The sequence below is a fragment of the Talpa europaea genome (genome assembly GCF_964194135.1).
Source record: "Talpa europaea genome assembly, chromosome: 9".
Taxonomy (NCBI): domain Eukaryota; kingdom Metazoa; phylum Chordata; class Mammalia; order Eulipotyphla; family Talpidae; genus Talpa; species Talpa europaea.
Window position 1 is genome coordinate 2157358 of NC_140076.1, and position 15374 is coordinate 2172731.

The following is a 15374-nucleotide window of genomic DNA, read 5'->3' on the forward strand; positions in this document are numbered from 1 at the left end:
GGCCGCCTCCCTCCGAGAGCCGCCAGAGTGAGGGCGGGGGCCTGGCGCTCGGCCCTGCGGTTTGTTCGGAGGGGCCAGTGGAGGGGTGAGGGCCGTGGAGGGGCGCGGAGGGAGCTGTTTCTGCTGTAACGGATCTCGTGTCTCGGGGCTTTTGCAGGGCCGAGGTGGTGTTAGGAAACATCATCAAGAAGAAGGGCTGGAGGTAATTACCGTGCCCCGCCCCAGCAGCAGGTCCCTGGGGCCCAGAGAGGCAGATGCCCCGGGTGTGGGGATGGGGGGCCGCCCCACCTTGCTGTTCCACCCCACTCCCAGCGGGCAGTCCAGGGGGCGCCGCCAGCCAGTCCTCTTAAGTCTGGGGAGGCCCAGGATTTTCCTGCTGGAAGGCGGGTGTCCTAGAATGTTTCCTCTGGGGAGCCGGGCTGGGGAGGTGGGGGAGCTTCAGCTGAGTCGCAGTGGGGTATGAATTCAGTCCCAAGAAGGAAAGACCTCACTGAACTCGGCCCCCCTGCCTCTGCACCAACTCATCCCCCCCGCAGGGACTCAGGGTGTCAGGAGCAGTGCTGACTCGGGTTGGGTCAGGAAGCTCCTGGTGCGGGGGAACTCGCCAGACGGCAGAGGAGGGGCCCCGCCACCCCCCCTACCCCCACCCCGTACCGTTCATGGACTCAGCCAGTCTCCCCCTCTGGAGCTGACTGTCCCCACCTACAAAGGGTCCACATCCCTGGCAGGGTTGTCTGGGGTCTCTAACCCCTTCTCGCCTGGGGCTAGGCACTCACACTCTCCCCCCCAGGCTGCCCCCCAGAGGCCAGGAGACTGCGCTCCCTTGCCAGGCGGATCCCACCTGCCTCGTGATAGGCCAGGCTGAGCACCTGCCTGCCCGTTGGCCCCCCCACCCCCCTTACCCGAGACACATCCTGTGGTCCCCGTGACCCCATGTCTCTACTTTCAGAAACGTCAGAAGCAATGACAAAGCAGGGCCCCCCCATGTGCCCCAGAACCCCCAGCCTCAGGCATGGATGACTGACACCCCTATTCTTACCTCATCCCCAGAGGCCTGTGTTGTTTCTTCATGGTGCTAATTGATCCCAGAATAAAGTGCTCCTCGCCCTGTAATTAAAGGAAATTGCATGCATTTGCCAAGTCCCCTGATTACGCTGCCCTAGGTGGATGCAGCAGGTCACCTCCCTGCCTGGAGGGGCCGTCCTCCCGGAGGAGACACGGGGCTGTTGGCCTGGTGTGGAGTGAAAGCCAGAGAACTGACCCCCGACCTGGGGCTCGCAGTCGCACCCCCAGCCAGACTCCGCCAGCCTCGCCCCCTGCTGCTCCTGGCCCCCCACAGCCCAGCCTGCCCCCACCCAACCTTTCCCTCCTCGGTGGGCCCCCAGGCCCCCCATGGCATCCCACACGCGGATTCCCTGAGTCCCCAGCCGTGGCCCGTGAGGTACAGGTAGACTTAGGCCCCAGGGAGCGCCCCAGGACCCGGGGGGCCCTGGGCTCAGCACATGGCAAACACCGAAGGATAGAGAAGGGCCTCGCCCCTGAGCGGGAACTGAACTCATGGCTGGGGGGAGGAAGGACCCCCAAGGGGCTCAGTAACACCCGCCTTGTCTTCTGTCCACAGACGATCCAGCCTTGTGATCACCACCAAGATCTTCTGGGGAGGAAAGTAGGTGCAGCCCCCCATTCTATGGAGCCCCAAGTAGGAGGCTCTTGGGGGGGCGGGACTGTTACAGGGCAACCCCGACTTGAAACAGGTTGCCTGACTGTGGGTCCTCACCTGCGCGCTTAAAGGGGCTCGTAATACTTAACTGCAGGCGCACAGAAGGTTAATGAAAGGTTTATTTCCAAAAGAAGGGGCCGTGAAGAGGTGAATGTCTCAGGGAGATGAATTCGTGAGTGCGTCCTACCTGGTCCACTGACCCGGACGCCCCAGGGCCGCTGAGAGCCGGGGAACTCCGACCGCGAGCCGAGAGAGCCCGCAGCCCCCGTGGCGGCTCCTGCACCCCAGCATGGCTGCTCGCTCCGCCCTCCGGCCCGGCAGCCCTCCCTCCGCGGGCCGTGGGATTCGTGGGATTCGTAGTTCCCCGGGTCTTGCTGGCTGGGGGCTGGAGGGGTGGAGTCCCTGAAGCCCGTATGGAGTTGGCTCAGGACATCGTCTCCCGCTAAGAGGACAGGCTGGTGCTGGCCAGTGCCGCGCCCCCAGCCGGCCCCCTCCCTCCCCGCCCAGCTCCTGCCACTCGTGCTGGCGGGTCATCACGTTCCAGAAAAGGGGCTTTGAGTTGGACTTTTCCTCCAACCTTGTTTCGTGTTTATTTCTACCTTCGGGGGCTGCCCTTTTTCCCCCGATCTCAAAGATAATACCCTAAACATTCTGGAAAACACAAAAAAGATGTGAATTGTCCAAACGCCTCCTGGGCCCCAGGCCCGGCTCTGCCGGCCTCCAGGGGCCGGGCCCTGCCCTCTCGGGGACTGGACAGCGCCCCAGGGGGCTACGAGCACCATTTAGTCTTAACCTTACAAGCAAACCCCAGCCAGCCAGAAAGGCAAATTGGCAAGCAGAAGCCTCCACCCCTGGCGGCCCCCAGCCCCCGGGACCCCGGGTGGAGCCAGACGCCCCGGGGGCCTCTGCTGACCTGCTCTCCCCTAGCATCGCGTCATAAACATTCTCCCCAGCACCGCTTGCGACATCGCACCCACTGTCGCCTGTTTTTCAGAGCAGAGACCGAGAGGGGCCTTTCGAGGAAGCACATAATAGAAGGTAAGACGGCCTCTGAGTCCACAGACCCCTAAACCCCTGGTGTCCGCCCGTGGATGCAAAAGTGAGGAAAGCACAGACACTGCCTGCCAGCCAGACAGCCCAGGGCCCCAGGCGTGAGGACGCCTCTCCACCCAGGCACCCAGGCACCCCCCCCCTTAGCCCCTCCATGGCATGAGGGCGGGGGGCAGGCAGGCCAGGCCCCGTGGTCTTCGAGGGCAGTGCTGTCTCCGGGGAGGACATGACAGGCCCAGGTTGACAGGCTGGGCTCTGTGCTGACCTGAGCGTGGTTGTCACTTCCCCACACCCCCGTGCAGTCAGAACACTCACCCCCGGGTTATCGGGAAGCCAGAAGGGCCCAGGTGAGGGGCGTGTGGGACACAGCTGGGGCTCAGCACAGAGGGGCCCACGGAGGGCTCCCCTTCCGCTGCATTTTTACCGTCTGTGCCTTTTTTATTCCATTTTCATCAAGGTAACATCCTCGCTCCATTAAAAAATCAAATGACTAGGAGGAAATGCATTCATTTTGCTTTCTGCAACTTTACTGAATTTGCTTGTTCTGAAGAGGTTTCGGTAGAGACAGAGTTTGCATCTGCAAATAGTGACAGTTTCGCATCTTCCTTTCTGGCTTAGATGCCACTCTCTCCTTTTCTTGCCTAATTGCTGTGGCCGAGACTTGGGATACTGCATTGCATGGGAGTTGTGGGCAGTGGGCGTCCTTGTCTTGTTCCCGAACTCAGAGGAAAAGCGTTCAGCTTTTCACCGTGGAGTGTGACGTTAGCCTTGGACTTGTCACGCGTGGCCTTTACGATGCTGAGGTCCATGTATGATGCTGTTTTTGAGTTTTCATCGAAAACAGAGCCGGATCTTGCCAAGTACCTTTCTGCATCTATGTGAGTGGATCAGATGACTTTTGTCCTCCATTTTGGTATTGGGCGGGAGCTTGTGGCTGGTTTTTCAAATGCTGAACCGTCCTTGCATTCCGGGAAGAGCCCCCCCTAACCGCGGTCTGTGGTGTTGTTGAATTCAGCGTCCTCAGGCTTTCTGGGGGACTTCCCGTCCGTGTTCATCAGGCATATTGGTCTGTAACTTTCATTTCTTGGGGCATCCGTCTTAGGTTTCGGCATGAGGGTCATGCTGGCCTCGTGCAATGAGTTTGGACGCCTTCCCTCCTCGTCTGTCTTTTGAGACAGTCTGAGAAGGGTTGGTATTGATTCTTCTTTGAATGTTTTAGACTCGGACTCACTCCTGCTGCTCAGACTCACTCCTCACCCCAGAGATGGAGCAGACAGGGGATTCAGGGATGCCTGGAATGTTCTTCTAGCGCAGCTCTCTACATATGCAGGGAAACACGGGTGCAAGGAAGGAGGGCGTCCTGCCTACCATCTAAGTCTCAAATTGCCTTGAGAAAGGAGAGGGGGGGGCGGCGATGATGTGGCCTTGCTGCCTGCAATCCCATCCTCAGCGCCAGCGCTTTCTCCCTGCAGCTTCTTCTGAACGTGCTGAGTATGTTTCTGAGCAAAGAACTTGCTCCCCGATGCACATAGGGGCCAATCCCATGACACTGGGGCTTGAGGAAAGAAAGTTCTATTTATTGCAAATCGATTGGCAAAGAGGCAAGAGGTAAACTCAAATCTACCTCCTCGGTTAAGAAAGAGAAGGAGGTGATACAGGTTTCAGGGACTGGGTTTGAGAAGAAAGAAGATAAATTGGATTGGCTGGGGAGTAGGCTGCGGGCAAAGGCATGTGAGACCACAGCTGAAGTTCATTGGTCAGTCCCAGGGAAGTTCATACTCTGAGGATAATAAAGAGGATTTTCCTCAGGCAACTGGAGTTTCGCTCCAGGTATGGACCCCTCACCTCTGAGTAACCCCCCTCTGTCCAGCCAGCCTTGGGGTTCAGCCCAGAGTGAGTTGCTTCTACTTGCTCAGGCTGGGTCATGTGAAGATAAGCCATGTGTGTGAATACAAGCTCCAAAGAAAAAGTCAGATAACTTGTGTTGTGTGTGTGTGTGTGTGTGCGCGCGCGTGCGTGCATGCGCACACACTTGGGCTTGTGTGTATGTGTGTGGTCCACCGTCTGAGAGCTGGATCATGACTAGCGCACTTCAGACACCGCTGGCCTGGTGTCACAGACAGCTGTAGCTGTCCCCCTTGTTACCACACAGGCCACCAGGAAGCCGAAAAGGTACATTGGAGGGTCCCCACTTTACTCAGTCACAGAACACTTGGCCTGTGAACCCCCACTTCCTTCTGAAGGGGCAGGACCCCAACCCTTTGGGATGTGCCCCCACTCTGTAGTGCCTTTTCAAGACCTTGGCTGGCACCAGCCCCCACATCTGCCCCCACAGCTCCTGGTGCTAGAGCCTCTCTTTTGACTCTTGTTCCCTGAACCCCAAAATGCTCAGGGACCAGCAATGTCTGTGAAGACATGACAGCGCCTCCCGGTTCCCCCACCCAGGTCTCAAAGCCTCCCTGGAGCGGCTGCAGTTGGAATATGTGGACGTGGTGTTTGCCAACCGTCCGGACCCCAACACGCCCATGGAAGGTAGGTTCCCTGCAGAGGCCCCAGCGGGTTGGACCTGGTGCCGATGCCCAAAGACAGACGGTTCTGAACCTGAGGCTCTGATGCCACCAGCACAGGGCCCCCTGGGCACCCAGGCCGGAGGTCAGAGAACAGGCTGGGAGGAGAGGCCCAGGACTTCCTGGCGAGGGTGGGGGCGGGCAGGGCAGACCTAAGCTCAGTCTCAGACTGTCACCCCTACCCCCCAGGCGCGCCCTGGCACCTCCAGGCGGAGCCCCTCCTTGCTCAGGATCTGAGCCTGGGCACACCAGTTCCCACCCCCCGCATTTAGAACCGTGTGCCATGTTCTCCGCCCGCTCAGCTGTTGGTATTTGGTGGCTAAGTGAAACCGTGACAGGGTGACTGCCGCCGCCGCTGGTTCTTTTCCATCGTTTTCTGCGGGGGGGGGGGGGGGGGGGGGCCAGGGGCCTTTTGCCCTGGGGGATAAAGTGTTTCTTTGGAAAGTGGTTTGGTTTTGGTTTTGGTTTTCGGGTTTTTTTTTAGTTTATCTGTTCTCTCTACCCCTTCTGGGGATCACAGCCCCTCCCGACCCCAACTTCGGCCCCAGATACCTTCTCATCTCTGCTTTACGGCTTCAGGGACCAGGAAAATTAAGTTGTGCTGAGGTTATATATCCCCTCTTGCGTGCGTGCGTGCGTGCGTGCGTGTGCGTGTGTGCGCCATGCGTGCACGCATGTCTGCGTGTGTATGATTTGGGGTTTTTTAACAACGAGGATCCTGCAGACGTGATGTGTGTCCCTGCCGCGTCCGTGCCACCCCTGCCTCCCGCGCTCCCGCAGCTGTAAACTCTGGTCTCTTTAAATCTTTCTTTTGTCACCAGGGGACTCACTTAGTTCCTCCAAGTCAAGGACATTCATCATAGAAGGTACACAGTGCCCTCGCCTGACTATTGACTTTGTGTCCAGGCTGCATTTTATGAGACAGTGTTTTTATTTACACGACTCTCTCCCCACCCCCCGGCAAACTTCTCCATAAAATGCATAAAGGGAATCAGTGTCCTGTGAGGACGTCTTGCAAGTGCAGGAAAAGCCCCTCGGCGTGGCGCCCCCTCGCAGCTGGGGCCGCCGCCCTCCCGCGCATGACCCCTCACCCGCCTGGCATTGCTGTGATGGGCAGGGCCTCCCCCCTTCGGGACTGTGCTCAGGCCTGAACCCCCGGAGGTCTGGGAGAGGGCTGGGGGAGACCTGGTTCTCATAGGAGCCAGCACATGGGCCCCAGAGCAGCGGCCTCAGGGATCTTATCTTCCCAGCTCTTGCCTCCCCCAGAAGTGAAAACCAGGGGGTTGGGGGGCAACCTGCCCCCCCAGCACCTGGCTCCTCCGCACGCCTGGCTGCGTGCTGTGTTTGTGTGCACCAGCAGCCTGACCCTGCATCCAAATAGAGTCGTGTTTCTCCAGGAGTCGGGGAAACTGAGACCTGGGGCGGCCTCCAGCCAGGCTTGCTCTCTGCCAGCCCCTCCGCCAGGCCCCCAGGGCCCCACGCCAAAGGCAGGCTTCGACCGCCCTGGAACTGGGCTGATGCCATGGGGAAGCTCCCGCCCGCCAGCTGGCACTGCCACCCGACCCCTCCCATGTATAATTTGTCACTCGGCAGGAGATACCGTCGGTCTCGGCAGCTGCTGGAAGGATTTGGTCCTCCGGCTTCTGCTCAGCCACATTAGATACTGACATGAAGGGCCGTTTTCCCTCATGCCCCCGGTTCCTGGGGTCACTGACGTCGTGGGCGGAGCACAGACCAAGGGCCAAACCCTGCCTGTGGGCTCCGGGGCCCTGCCCCCTGGCACCAGCCGCAGGTCCTCACACGCTCCTGCCCCCTGGCCCGGCCCCCAGTGCCCTGTGAACCCCACTGCCCTCTCTGCCTGGAAGGGGGGCCGCAGGGCATTGCACGTGTCCCTGGACAGGACAGCCAGGCTCCGGGGAGCACAGGGTGTCCTCCGGCCTCCTCTCTCCGGCATGTGGCCTGAGCCTTGGCTGCACAGACCCGGGCAGCCCCTGCATGTCCAGGCGCCTCGAGAGTGTTTCTAAAGACCCTGACAGGGACAGTAGCCGGGACCCCACTCAGGACTGAGATGGGGGAGGCGCCTTCCTGGGACCCTGCAGCCCCGCCCCCCAGGGCTGCGCTCTTGGCCTATGGGTGTGGGCAGCGCAGCCGGCGGGGTCCCGGGTCCAGGCGTCCCTGCCAGCCCCGGCCTAGGAAGGAAGGAGAGAGCAGGACTCGGCCTGCAGGTGTGGAGGCCCAGGGATGATCTTTCCAAGGTCCTGGGTGAACCCTAAGATTTCTACTAAAAAGGGGGACCTCGGCTAAAGGGGCACTCGGGGGCTGGGGTGGGTGGGAGTACGGCCCCCGCAGGGGTGCTGCTCTCGCAGGAGAAGGGGCTGCGCTGCCCTGGGGAAGCTTCCAGAACACGCCCAGCAGTCTCCTTCCTTCCTCCCCCCCAGCCCGCCCTCCACACCGTCCTCTGCAGGGACCGCGGCTTCCCCGCCTCCTGGTGGCAAACCGGGAGCCACTGCCGGCGGGGGGAGCCTCCAGGGCCGCCGCTGCCGCTGTTTTTAGAAACACTTGTTCTCCAGCCTCTTCCCTCACTGCCTCCGGCGTCGCACTTGCAAGCACTGTACGGGCGGCCGCGGCCGGGCCTTCCCGCGGGGCTGGCGACACCCCACACTCCCAAATCCAGGCCAAGTCCTGTCTTTAAAAATCACAACCAACTTTCATTTCCGACACTCTCCGGGGAACTGGGAGGACAGATCGTGGGGTGTGGGGGCTCTCTTACTTGCAAGGAGGCGCGGGGTTCAGGGCTTCAATCCTGGGGCATCACAGTGCCCAGCGGCCCAGTACTCAGATTGTCTCCAGACCACGTGGCGACTAAGTGCCCCTTCCTGGCCCGTCACAGGAGGACACTCAGGTCCCCACTGTCCCAGAAGACCCCCCACCACCCTGCGGGAAGAGGACCCCTCAGCCTGGCACCGGGCAGGCTTGAGAAACAGGAGCGTGGTCCCTGCAGCCCCCACCCCGGGACACCCAGGGCCCCTGCCCCTTGTCCTGCCGCCGTGCCTCCCCTGACCCCAGCGAGAACCCGGAGCAGCCGCGCGGGGACAGAAGCGGGCAGGCTCGGTGTCGCTCCTCGCCCTGCCCAGGGCTGCGGCCTCGGCCCTGCGGCCGCTTCTCCCCCAGCCCCACCCCACCCTAGAGGCGAGGGCCGTGGTCTGTGTAACCGGCCACGGAACTGCACAGTCCCTCCATAAACCACGCTCAGAGACGCCACGAGGCCGAGCCAGTCGGGGAAGGGTCCCCAGCCCTCTTCTCGGACCGCGGTTCCGCCGTCCTGAGCACCCCAGCCACGCCGAGCGCGAGCCCGGAGTACACTGCTTGCAAGCCGTCTCTGCAGCACCCCAGCGCCCCTGCGCTTGCAGAACGTCCCCTGCTGGCCCCGGCCGCCCCCCACCTGCGTTTCCCCTTCTCTCGTGACAGAGACGGTGCGTGCCATGACCCACGTCATCAACCAGGGGATGGCCATGTACTGGGGCACGTCGCGCTGGAGCTCCATGGAGATCATGGTAGGGCCCCCTGCAGGGCGTGCTGGGTCGGGGCGTCCTGCCCCACTCGTCCTCCCCACACCTCAGGCCTGGCCCTCGCCCCTGCAGCCCGTGGAGTCCTGGCCTCGAGGCCCAGTCGGGAGTGGGCCATACCCGCCCCGCGCCCCAGCGGGTGTTTGCCCCCCTGCCGTCAGCCCTAGTAACAGCCCTGTGCCACGCAAGTCACGAGGGCCGCAAGCACATTTCACTCTCATGACAGATGGGGAAACTGAGGCACGGAAGGGTGAGCCCCTTGCCCGAGGCCACCCAGCCAGTGAGTGCTGGAACCAAGTCTCTGTACTCGGCTGTGCGTCCCCCCGAGCCCCTTCATCCTCTGGGTCCCTCCTCCACCCCTCATCACCCTGGCTTCTCAGTTCCCAGGAAATTTGGGGTGGGGCAGGGAAGGCAGGCCGGCTGTTTCCCGGATAGCCGGGAAAGAGTGTCTTGGTGGACCCGGACCCCGACCCGCTGACCAGCAGGGACACCCCTGCCCTCTGCCCCACCAGGAGGCCTACTCCGTGGCCCGGCAGTTCAACCTGATCCCGCCCATCTGCGAGCAGGCCGAGTACCACATGTTCCAGCGCGAGAAGGTGGAGGTGCAGCTGCCCGAGCTGTTCCACAAGATCGGTGCGCCCCCCGGCATGAGCCCGCCTCCTCTCCCCTTGCTCCTCCTCTGCCCCCCATTTCTTTCCCGCTCCACCGCTGCCCCTGGGCCCCGAGTTTGACTGCCTGGCTCCCCTCTTAGGAGTGGGCGCCATGACCTGGTCCCCGCTGGCCTGCGGCATCGTTTCTGGAAAGTACGACAGTGGCATCCCGCCCTACTCCAGAGCCTCCTTGAAGGTGCGGGGCTGGGGAGGGGCGGTGGGGCCATCGTGGGGAGGTGGGGATCTGGGCAGGCCGCTGGGTGCTGGTCGGGGCTCCCCGGGCCGCGGGCTGCGGGTGGGCAGGGGGCTGGGAACCTGGAGCCCAGCCGTTCTGGCCCGGTGCCTGGAAGGGCTGCCCAGCCGTGGGGTAGCCCAGCTGAAGATCCCCTTCACTCCTGAGATGCCCTTCCGCCGCTGCTCGCTCTCCCTTCAGCATTCACACCCTGGGTGGGGTCCACAGCCCCCCCCCACCACGGTGGTGACTCCGGGGGGGTCTCTAGACTGCAGGCCAAGGGAGAAGGAGCAGGCAGAGGAAGTCCTGCCCAGGCCAGGGCCAGGCAGCACTGGAGCCCCGGGTCCAAGGACAGAACAGCCTGCCTCACCTCTCCTCCCCCAGCCCCCCGCAAGGCCAGGGAGCCCCTGGGAGGCACGGTCTTCATGGGCACAGGGAGATGTGGCTCCCCCAGAGCTGGGGGTCCTGCAGCTCCCAGGCCGGCACACACCTCCCTGGGCAGCCAGGCCTCCGGGCAGAAGCCAGGGTGGAGGCCACCTCCCGGTCCGGGCGTGTGACTCCCCTCCTCCCAGCTGCCCGGGTCTGGCCTGGCATGTGACTGGGCTGGGGATGCGGCCCAGGCTTTGAGTGGCACGGGCGCTGCCATCTGGGGACAAGATGCGGAAGGATCAGCCATCTGCAGACAGACCCGGGGGCCCCTCACCTCTGGGCTCTGCTCCCCCACACAGGGCTACCAGTGGCTGAAGGACAAGATCCTGAGTGAGGAGGGCCGGCGCCAGCAGGCCAAGCTGAAGGAGCTGCAGGCCATCGCCGAGCGCCTGGGCTGCACGCTGCCCCAGCTCGCCATCGGTAACAGGGCTGGGGCGGGCGCAGGCGCGGGTCCCTGAGCCCCTGACTGGCCCTCTGCCCACCAGCCATGGGCGACAGGCTCCCACGGGCATGGGGAGTGGAGGGGGATCCCTAAGCACCGGGCCCTTCTCCACCAGGGACGCTCAGGCTCCCCCACACCTCCGCAAGTCCCCCCTTGGGCCAAGTTACCACCCAGCACTACAGCCCTGGGCCGGCCAGGCCCCTCCAGGGCATCCTGGCCTCAGGCCGAAAGTCTGGGGTCTCTCTGGCCAGGCAGAAGAAGAAAGGGCCTTGCAGGGCGTACCCCTCTCTTACCCTGGTCTCACTGCCCCCAGCCTGGTGCCTGAGGAACGAGGGGGTCAGCTCAGTGCTCCTGGGGGCTTCCAGCGCAGACCAGCTCATGGAGAACATCGGAGCCATACAGGTGAGTGAGCCCGCGGGCACGGCCGCCCCGGCTGGAGCAGAGGTCAGCGCCCAGCTCAATGGGCTGTCACCTCGCCGAGCAGCAGACTCGCCACCTGGCGCTCAGAGAAGCGAGTTACCATGGCGCCAGCCTTTGAGAAAAGGCTTTCCCGGAAGTCGACTGGCAAAGAAGCAGGAGGGGAAGACACTTCCGCCCCTGCCCCAGGAAAGGGAAGGGCTTTGTGTCGATTTGGGTGAGCAGGGTTGAGAACAATTTACGTTTTTTTTAAGATTGATTGATTTATTTATACAAGAACTGGGGTACAGGCCAGAGGTATGGGAGGGTGAGAGGATTCACCAGAGACAGAGTGGGGAGCAGAACAGGCAGATCTACAGAGATACACTGCGGAGGGGAGCAGCGGGCGAGACAGCAGAGGTCTGCTGCGCCGTGTGGGTTGCTCCCTGGCCGGCCGGGAATCGAAGCCGCACTGTGGAGGCTGCAGACAGCTTCACAGTGCAGCGCTCAACCTGCTGCGCCACCGGGGAGGCCTGAGAACAAGTTACATTTTTACTGGCTAAGCGGTGGGCCAAGGGCATAGGAAGGTGGGCTCGGCTGAAGCTCAGTGGCTAGTTATAAAGGAGCCTGCAGAGAACTGTGGAGACTGCAGAGAACTGCACTTTGGGGCCTCTGTAGACGGGCACCTCGCCTCCAGGCAGCCCCCTCCTCTGTTGTTTGGGTTAAGGGAGGGAGTGCTGGCAAAGCAGTTTGGGAGGGTGTGGAAATCAGGCCTTCTGGCCCTGGAATCTGCATTTATGCCACCACCAATCTTCCAGAAGGTGCTGGAGCACGCTGGAGTTCCATGAGGAGAGTACAGAGCAGGCCAGAGAGGACAGGTGTCCCCTCTACCCCAAGCCTTCTGGAATACAAAAGCAGTGTGGTCCCCATCTCCTCCAGCTACCTGCCCGAGGCCAGGAGGGCAGGGTGGCCGGGGCCAGGGCTGGGGTGGGGGTTGGTGGGAGAGTCCCGCCCGCTGCTCTCGGCCAGGCCCGTCGGGGCGAGTGCTGATTCGCTCTTGTCCTGCGCGCACAGGTCCTTCCCAAACTGTCGTCTTCCATCATCCACGAGATCGATAGCATCTTGGGCAATAAACCCTACAGCAAAAAGGACTACCGGTCCTAAGAGGCCCCGCCGGCCGGCCAGGACACTCTCCGTTTCCCTCCTAGTCTCTGTTCGCTCGCTTCAGCTGTTTCAAGGCCAAGTCACGCGTGGTTTGCATCAAAAAGAACACGCGCCAAGACGTCATCTGGAAAGATCTCAAACGTCGCTGCAAGATCCCCTGGCTGCTTCGCAGGGCGGGGCGCCTGGTGCCGGAGGTGGCTCTGGTTAGGAAGGACGGTCACGCGGTCCCACCCGAGCCTGCGCCTCTGCTCGCCCTTCCGGAAGAAACGCCTCCGCCCTCCCCGCCCTTCTCGGTGGAGACTGGCGCCCTGAGCAGGGCGGACCCCGCGGGCCCTCGGCCAGGCGGGGCTGCCAGGCCAGGCGCTCCTCTGCCCGGAACCCCCACCTGGTGTTGGGGGAGGGGAAGAGGAACAGGAGCCCAGATCTGGGGAGCCTGGATGCTGGGGCAGGGGCTCCCCACTGGGGACTCCCTCCTGCTCCCTGTCGCAAGGGAGCCAGGGACGTCCCGCGTGGCCTGACCTCAGATTCTTCCCCACGCCTTGCTCCGTGCTCGCCTGTGCTGCTGGACCCGAGGGGCCTTCTGCGCTGCCCTTTGACCCTGCCCTCACCTGTGCTGGCAGGATCAGGGATCTGCAGTTTGGGATCCACAAAAAGGTTGGGGGTCTGAGTTCATGTTCACTGTCCCTCCTCCCTCCAGCCCTACCTGTACAGAAATGATGAGCCCAGAGCACTTGGGAGGGGACCTGGTGGAGCGGGCTCCAGTCCAGGGCCCCCTGCCCTCCCTGCCAGGTGCCCAGTCCTCTGTCCTGCCCCCACGGCCCGAGGTCACGCCTGCTTAGCGGCCACTGACCGCACACGGGGTGGCTCAGTGCACACAGCGGCTGCAGGCAGGGCCGCGTCCTCTGGGTCCTGGGAGACCCTCCTCTAGTACCTCATCCCCACCCCTGCCTCTAGAACCTCGCCCCCTACCCCTGCCTCTAGTACCTCGGCCCCCCACCCCTGCCTCTATTACCTCGGCCCCCCACCCCTGCCTCTAGAACCTCCCCCCACCCCTGCCTCTAGAACCGTGCCCCCCACCCCTGCCTCTAGTGCCTCCCCCCACCCCTGGCTCTAGAACCTCCACCCTCACCCCTGCCTCTAGAACCTTGCCCCCCACCCCTGCCTCTAGAAAGAACACCCCCACCCCTGCCTCTAGAACCTCCCCCCACCCCTGCCTCTAGAACCTCCCCTGCCTCTAGTACCTCGCCCCCATCCAACTCTAGAACCTTGCCCCCCCACCCCTGCCTCTAGTACCTCGCCCCACCCCCACCCCATCTCTGTCAGCTCTGCCCCGGCGGTGGCCTTGGGATCTGCAGAGAGAATGAGCTGAGGCTCTTTCAGTGATGGAGAGGCCCCGGGTGTCCATGCTGTGTGCCCAGGGGCTGAGGACTTGGGCAGCAGCCACAGACCCCATGGCACAGGCAGGGACCCCAGGGAGCCTCTCCCAGAGAGGTACCCCCTCCCAGGCCTCAGAGAAGGGGGGTGAGGCCCTCTGCCTTGGGGTGCTAAGTAGGTGCTCAGAGCTGTGCCTCCCCTGGCCCCTGTCTGCACACTTCCCAGGGGAGGGAGGGTTGGGGTCCGTCACACCCTCCCCCACACCAGCCAGCACCCTAGAACAGACCAGACAGCAAGGGAGGACAGAGCAGACAGAGCCGGCACCTCTGTAGGAACCAGGCTGTGCCAGCTCTCCCAGGGACCCCTCATGCCTCCTGCCACCCTCTCCTCGCCCCCCAGTGGCAGGCACAGAGGGTAGTGCCCTGCCCTCCAAGAAGCAGCTGTCCAAGGGCTCCCCACCACTCTCTGGGAGCCTACCAGTGAGCCCTGGGGGTCGAGGGTGGGTGGGCAGCTTTAAGGCAGGGGAGGGGGACAGCTGCCTTTTCTCCAGATCTCTGTGCTGACCCTGGAGTCCAGAAGCTTCCCTTCCTCACCCTCCAGGCCTAGGGGTCCTCTGCCACCAAGTCTCCTACCAGCTTCACCAGAAGCTGCACTGTGGGTGTGGGAGGGGCCTGTCCCAGTGAAGCCCCAGCCTGGCCCCCACCAGCGCGCAGGGTGCAGGCGTCCTGCTCCAGGGACAGGGCCCCGCGGTGGGCTGGCTTCTGTCCCGCCTCCCACCTGGGGACCCAACTCTGTGGGCCTGGGAGCCCCAGTGGCTGACCATGCTAAGGGGCCAGCCCGCCCAGCCCTCCCCAGGGAGAGTAGCGGGTCCCCCCACTCTGCCGCGCCCCCTAGCCCTGCCCAGTTGGACCAGGGCTTGCAGTGGGGCCCGAGGGGTCCACAGCTCCCGTGAGCCACGCCTGAAAAGACCACACGTTGGCCAAACGGAGACAAGGGCCCCAGGGCAAGCTCGGCCAAAGGCAAGCGCCCCTGCCAGCACCAAGCGCGGCCGGCCCGGGCAGCCCGGCTCCGGTGTCCATTTCCATCCCCACTGGCAGGGAAGACAGGCGCCCCTCTGGGGGGTGGGTCTCACCATTTGGTGGGGGGAGGCAGCTAGGCCCCCAAGGGAAACCAAGGACTACCAGAGCCTACAATCAGGAGAGCCGGGCAGGGCAGGCCGGAGGGTGGCCAGGCCCAGGCTCCTTCCAGGGGCGTCCGGGTATCACCGACCCCCTGGGGGAGAGGCAGCCCCGGTGTGCAGAGCCTGCCTTGCCCGCTGCTGGAAGCTTAGTTTGCCCCCCAGCTGCCCTCCGGGAGTGGAAGTGGGCACCAGAAGCCCCTTAGAGATGGGGCGGGGGTCTGTCTTCCCTGCTAATGACACCCAGAGCCCCCTGGTCCCACCCAAACCCACCACCAGTCAGCCCGAGGTCCCGAGGAATGACGGGGGGCTTGTCCGGCTTGTCCCTGCCCGGCCGTGTAAATAACGCTCTCTCGTCCGGTTCGTGCTGGCTGGACCCTCAGCTAACGCCGCCCCACCAGGCCTCACGCTTCCAGCGACCCCCCAGCCGAGACTCAGCCACCGTATTTATGGAATGATAAAATAAAGTTCAAATTCAGGGTCTGCTGCTCTCTGCACCCCTCATTTCCAGGGCCGGCGCCCCAGGTCAGGGCAGAGGTGGGGGCCGCAGGTCAGAGGCCTGCCCCGTCTGAGCGACTTGAGACAGAGCCCCCCTCCCGCCGCCCAC

At 63.2% G+C, this 15374-nt stretch overlaps 2 protein-coding genes across 8 annotated transcripts in view; one reads left to right on the forward strand and one right to left on the reverse strand.

Moving 5' to 3' along the window:
- The window catches only part of KCNAB2 (potassium voltage-gated channel subfamily A regulatory beta subunit 2), a gene marked incomplete at its 5' end in the record, with an annotated part of 38503 nt that extends 26221 nt beyond the window's left edge, over positions 1-12282 (forward strand). For 4 of the 7 annotated variants that reach the window (XM_084244243.1, XM_084244244.1, XM_084244240.1 and 1 more), the window contains 10 exons: positions 158-202; positions 1622-1666; positions 2715-2758; positions 5216-5302; positions 8806-8891; positions 9416-9536; positions 9655-9749; positions 10514-10634; positions 10970-11058; positions 12127-12282. In XM_084244243.1, coding sequence (XP_084100369.1) covers positions 158-202; positions 1622-1666; positions 2715-2758; positions 5216-5302; positions 8806-8891; positions 9416-9536; positions 9655-9749; positions 10514-10634; positions 10970-11058; positions 12127-12216 — 823 coding nt within the window. In that variant the 3' untranslated portion in view covers positions 12217-12282. Of the gene's footprint in view, positions 1-157; positions 203-1621; positions 1667-2714; positions 2759-5215; positions 5303-6158; positions 6204-8805; positions 8892-9415; positions 9537-9654; positions 9750-10513; positions 10635-10969; positions 11059-12126 lie in introns of all 7 variants that reach the window. The other 3 variants (XM_084244242.1, XM_084244238.1, XM_084244239.1) reach the window with 1 other exon arrangement.
- Positions 12283-14192: 1910 nt separating this feature from the next.
- CHD5 (chromodomain helicase DNA binding protein 5) overlaps positions 14193-15374 on the reverse strand; it is a gene marked incomplete at both ends in the record, with an annotated part of 55138 nt that continues 53956 nt past the window's right edge. The window contains one exon of the mRNA XM_084244050.1: positions 14193-14242. Coding sequence (XP_084100176.1) covers positions 14193-14242 — 50 coding nt within the window. The remainder of the gene's footprint in view (positions 14243-15374) is intronic.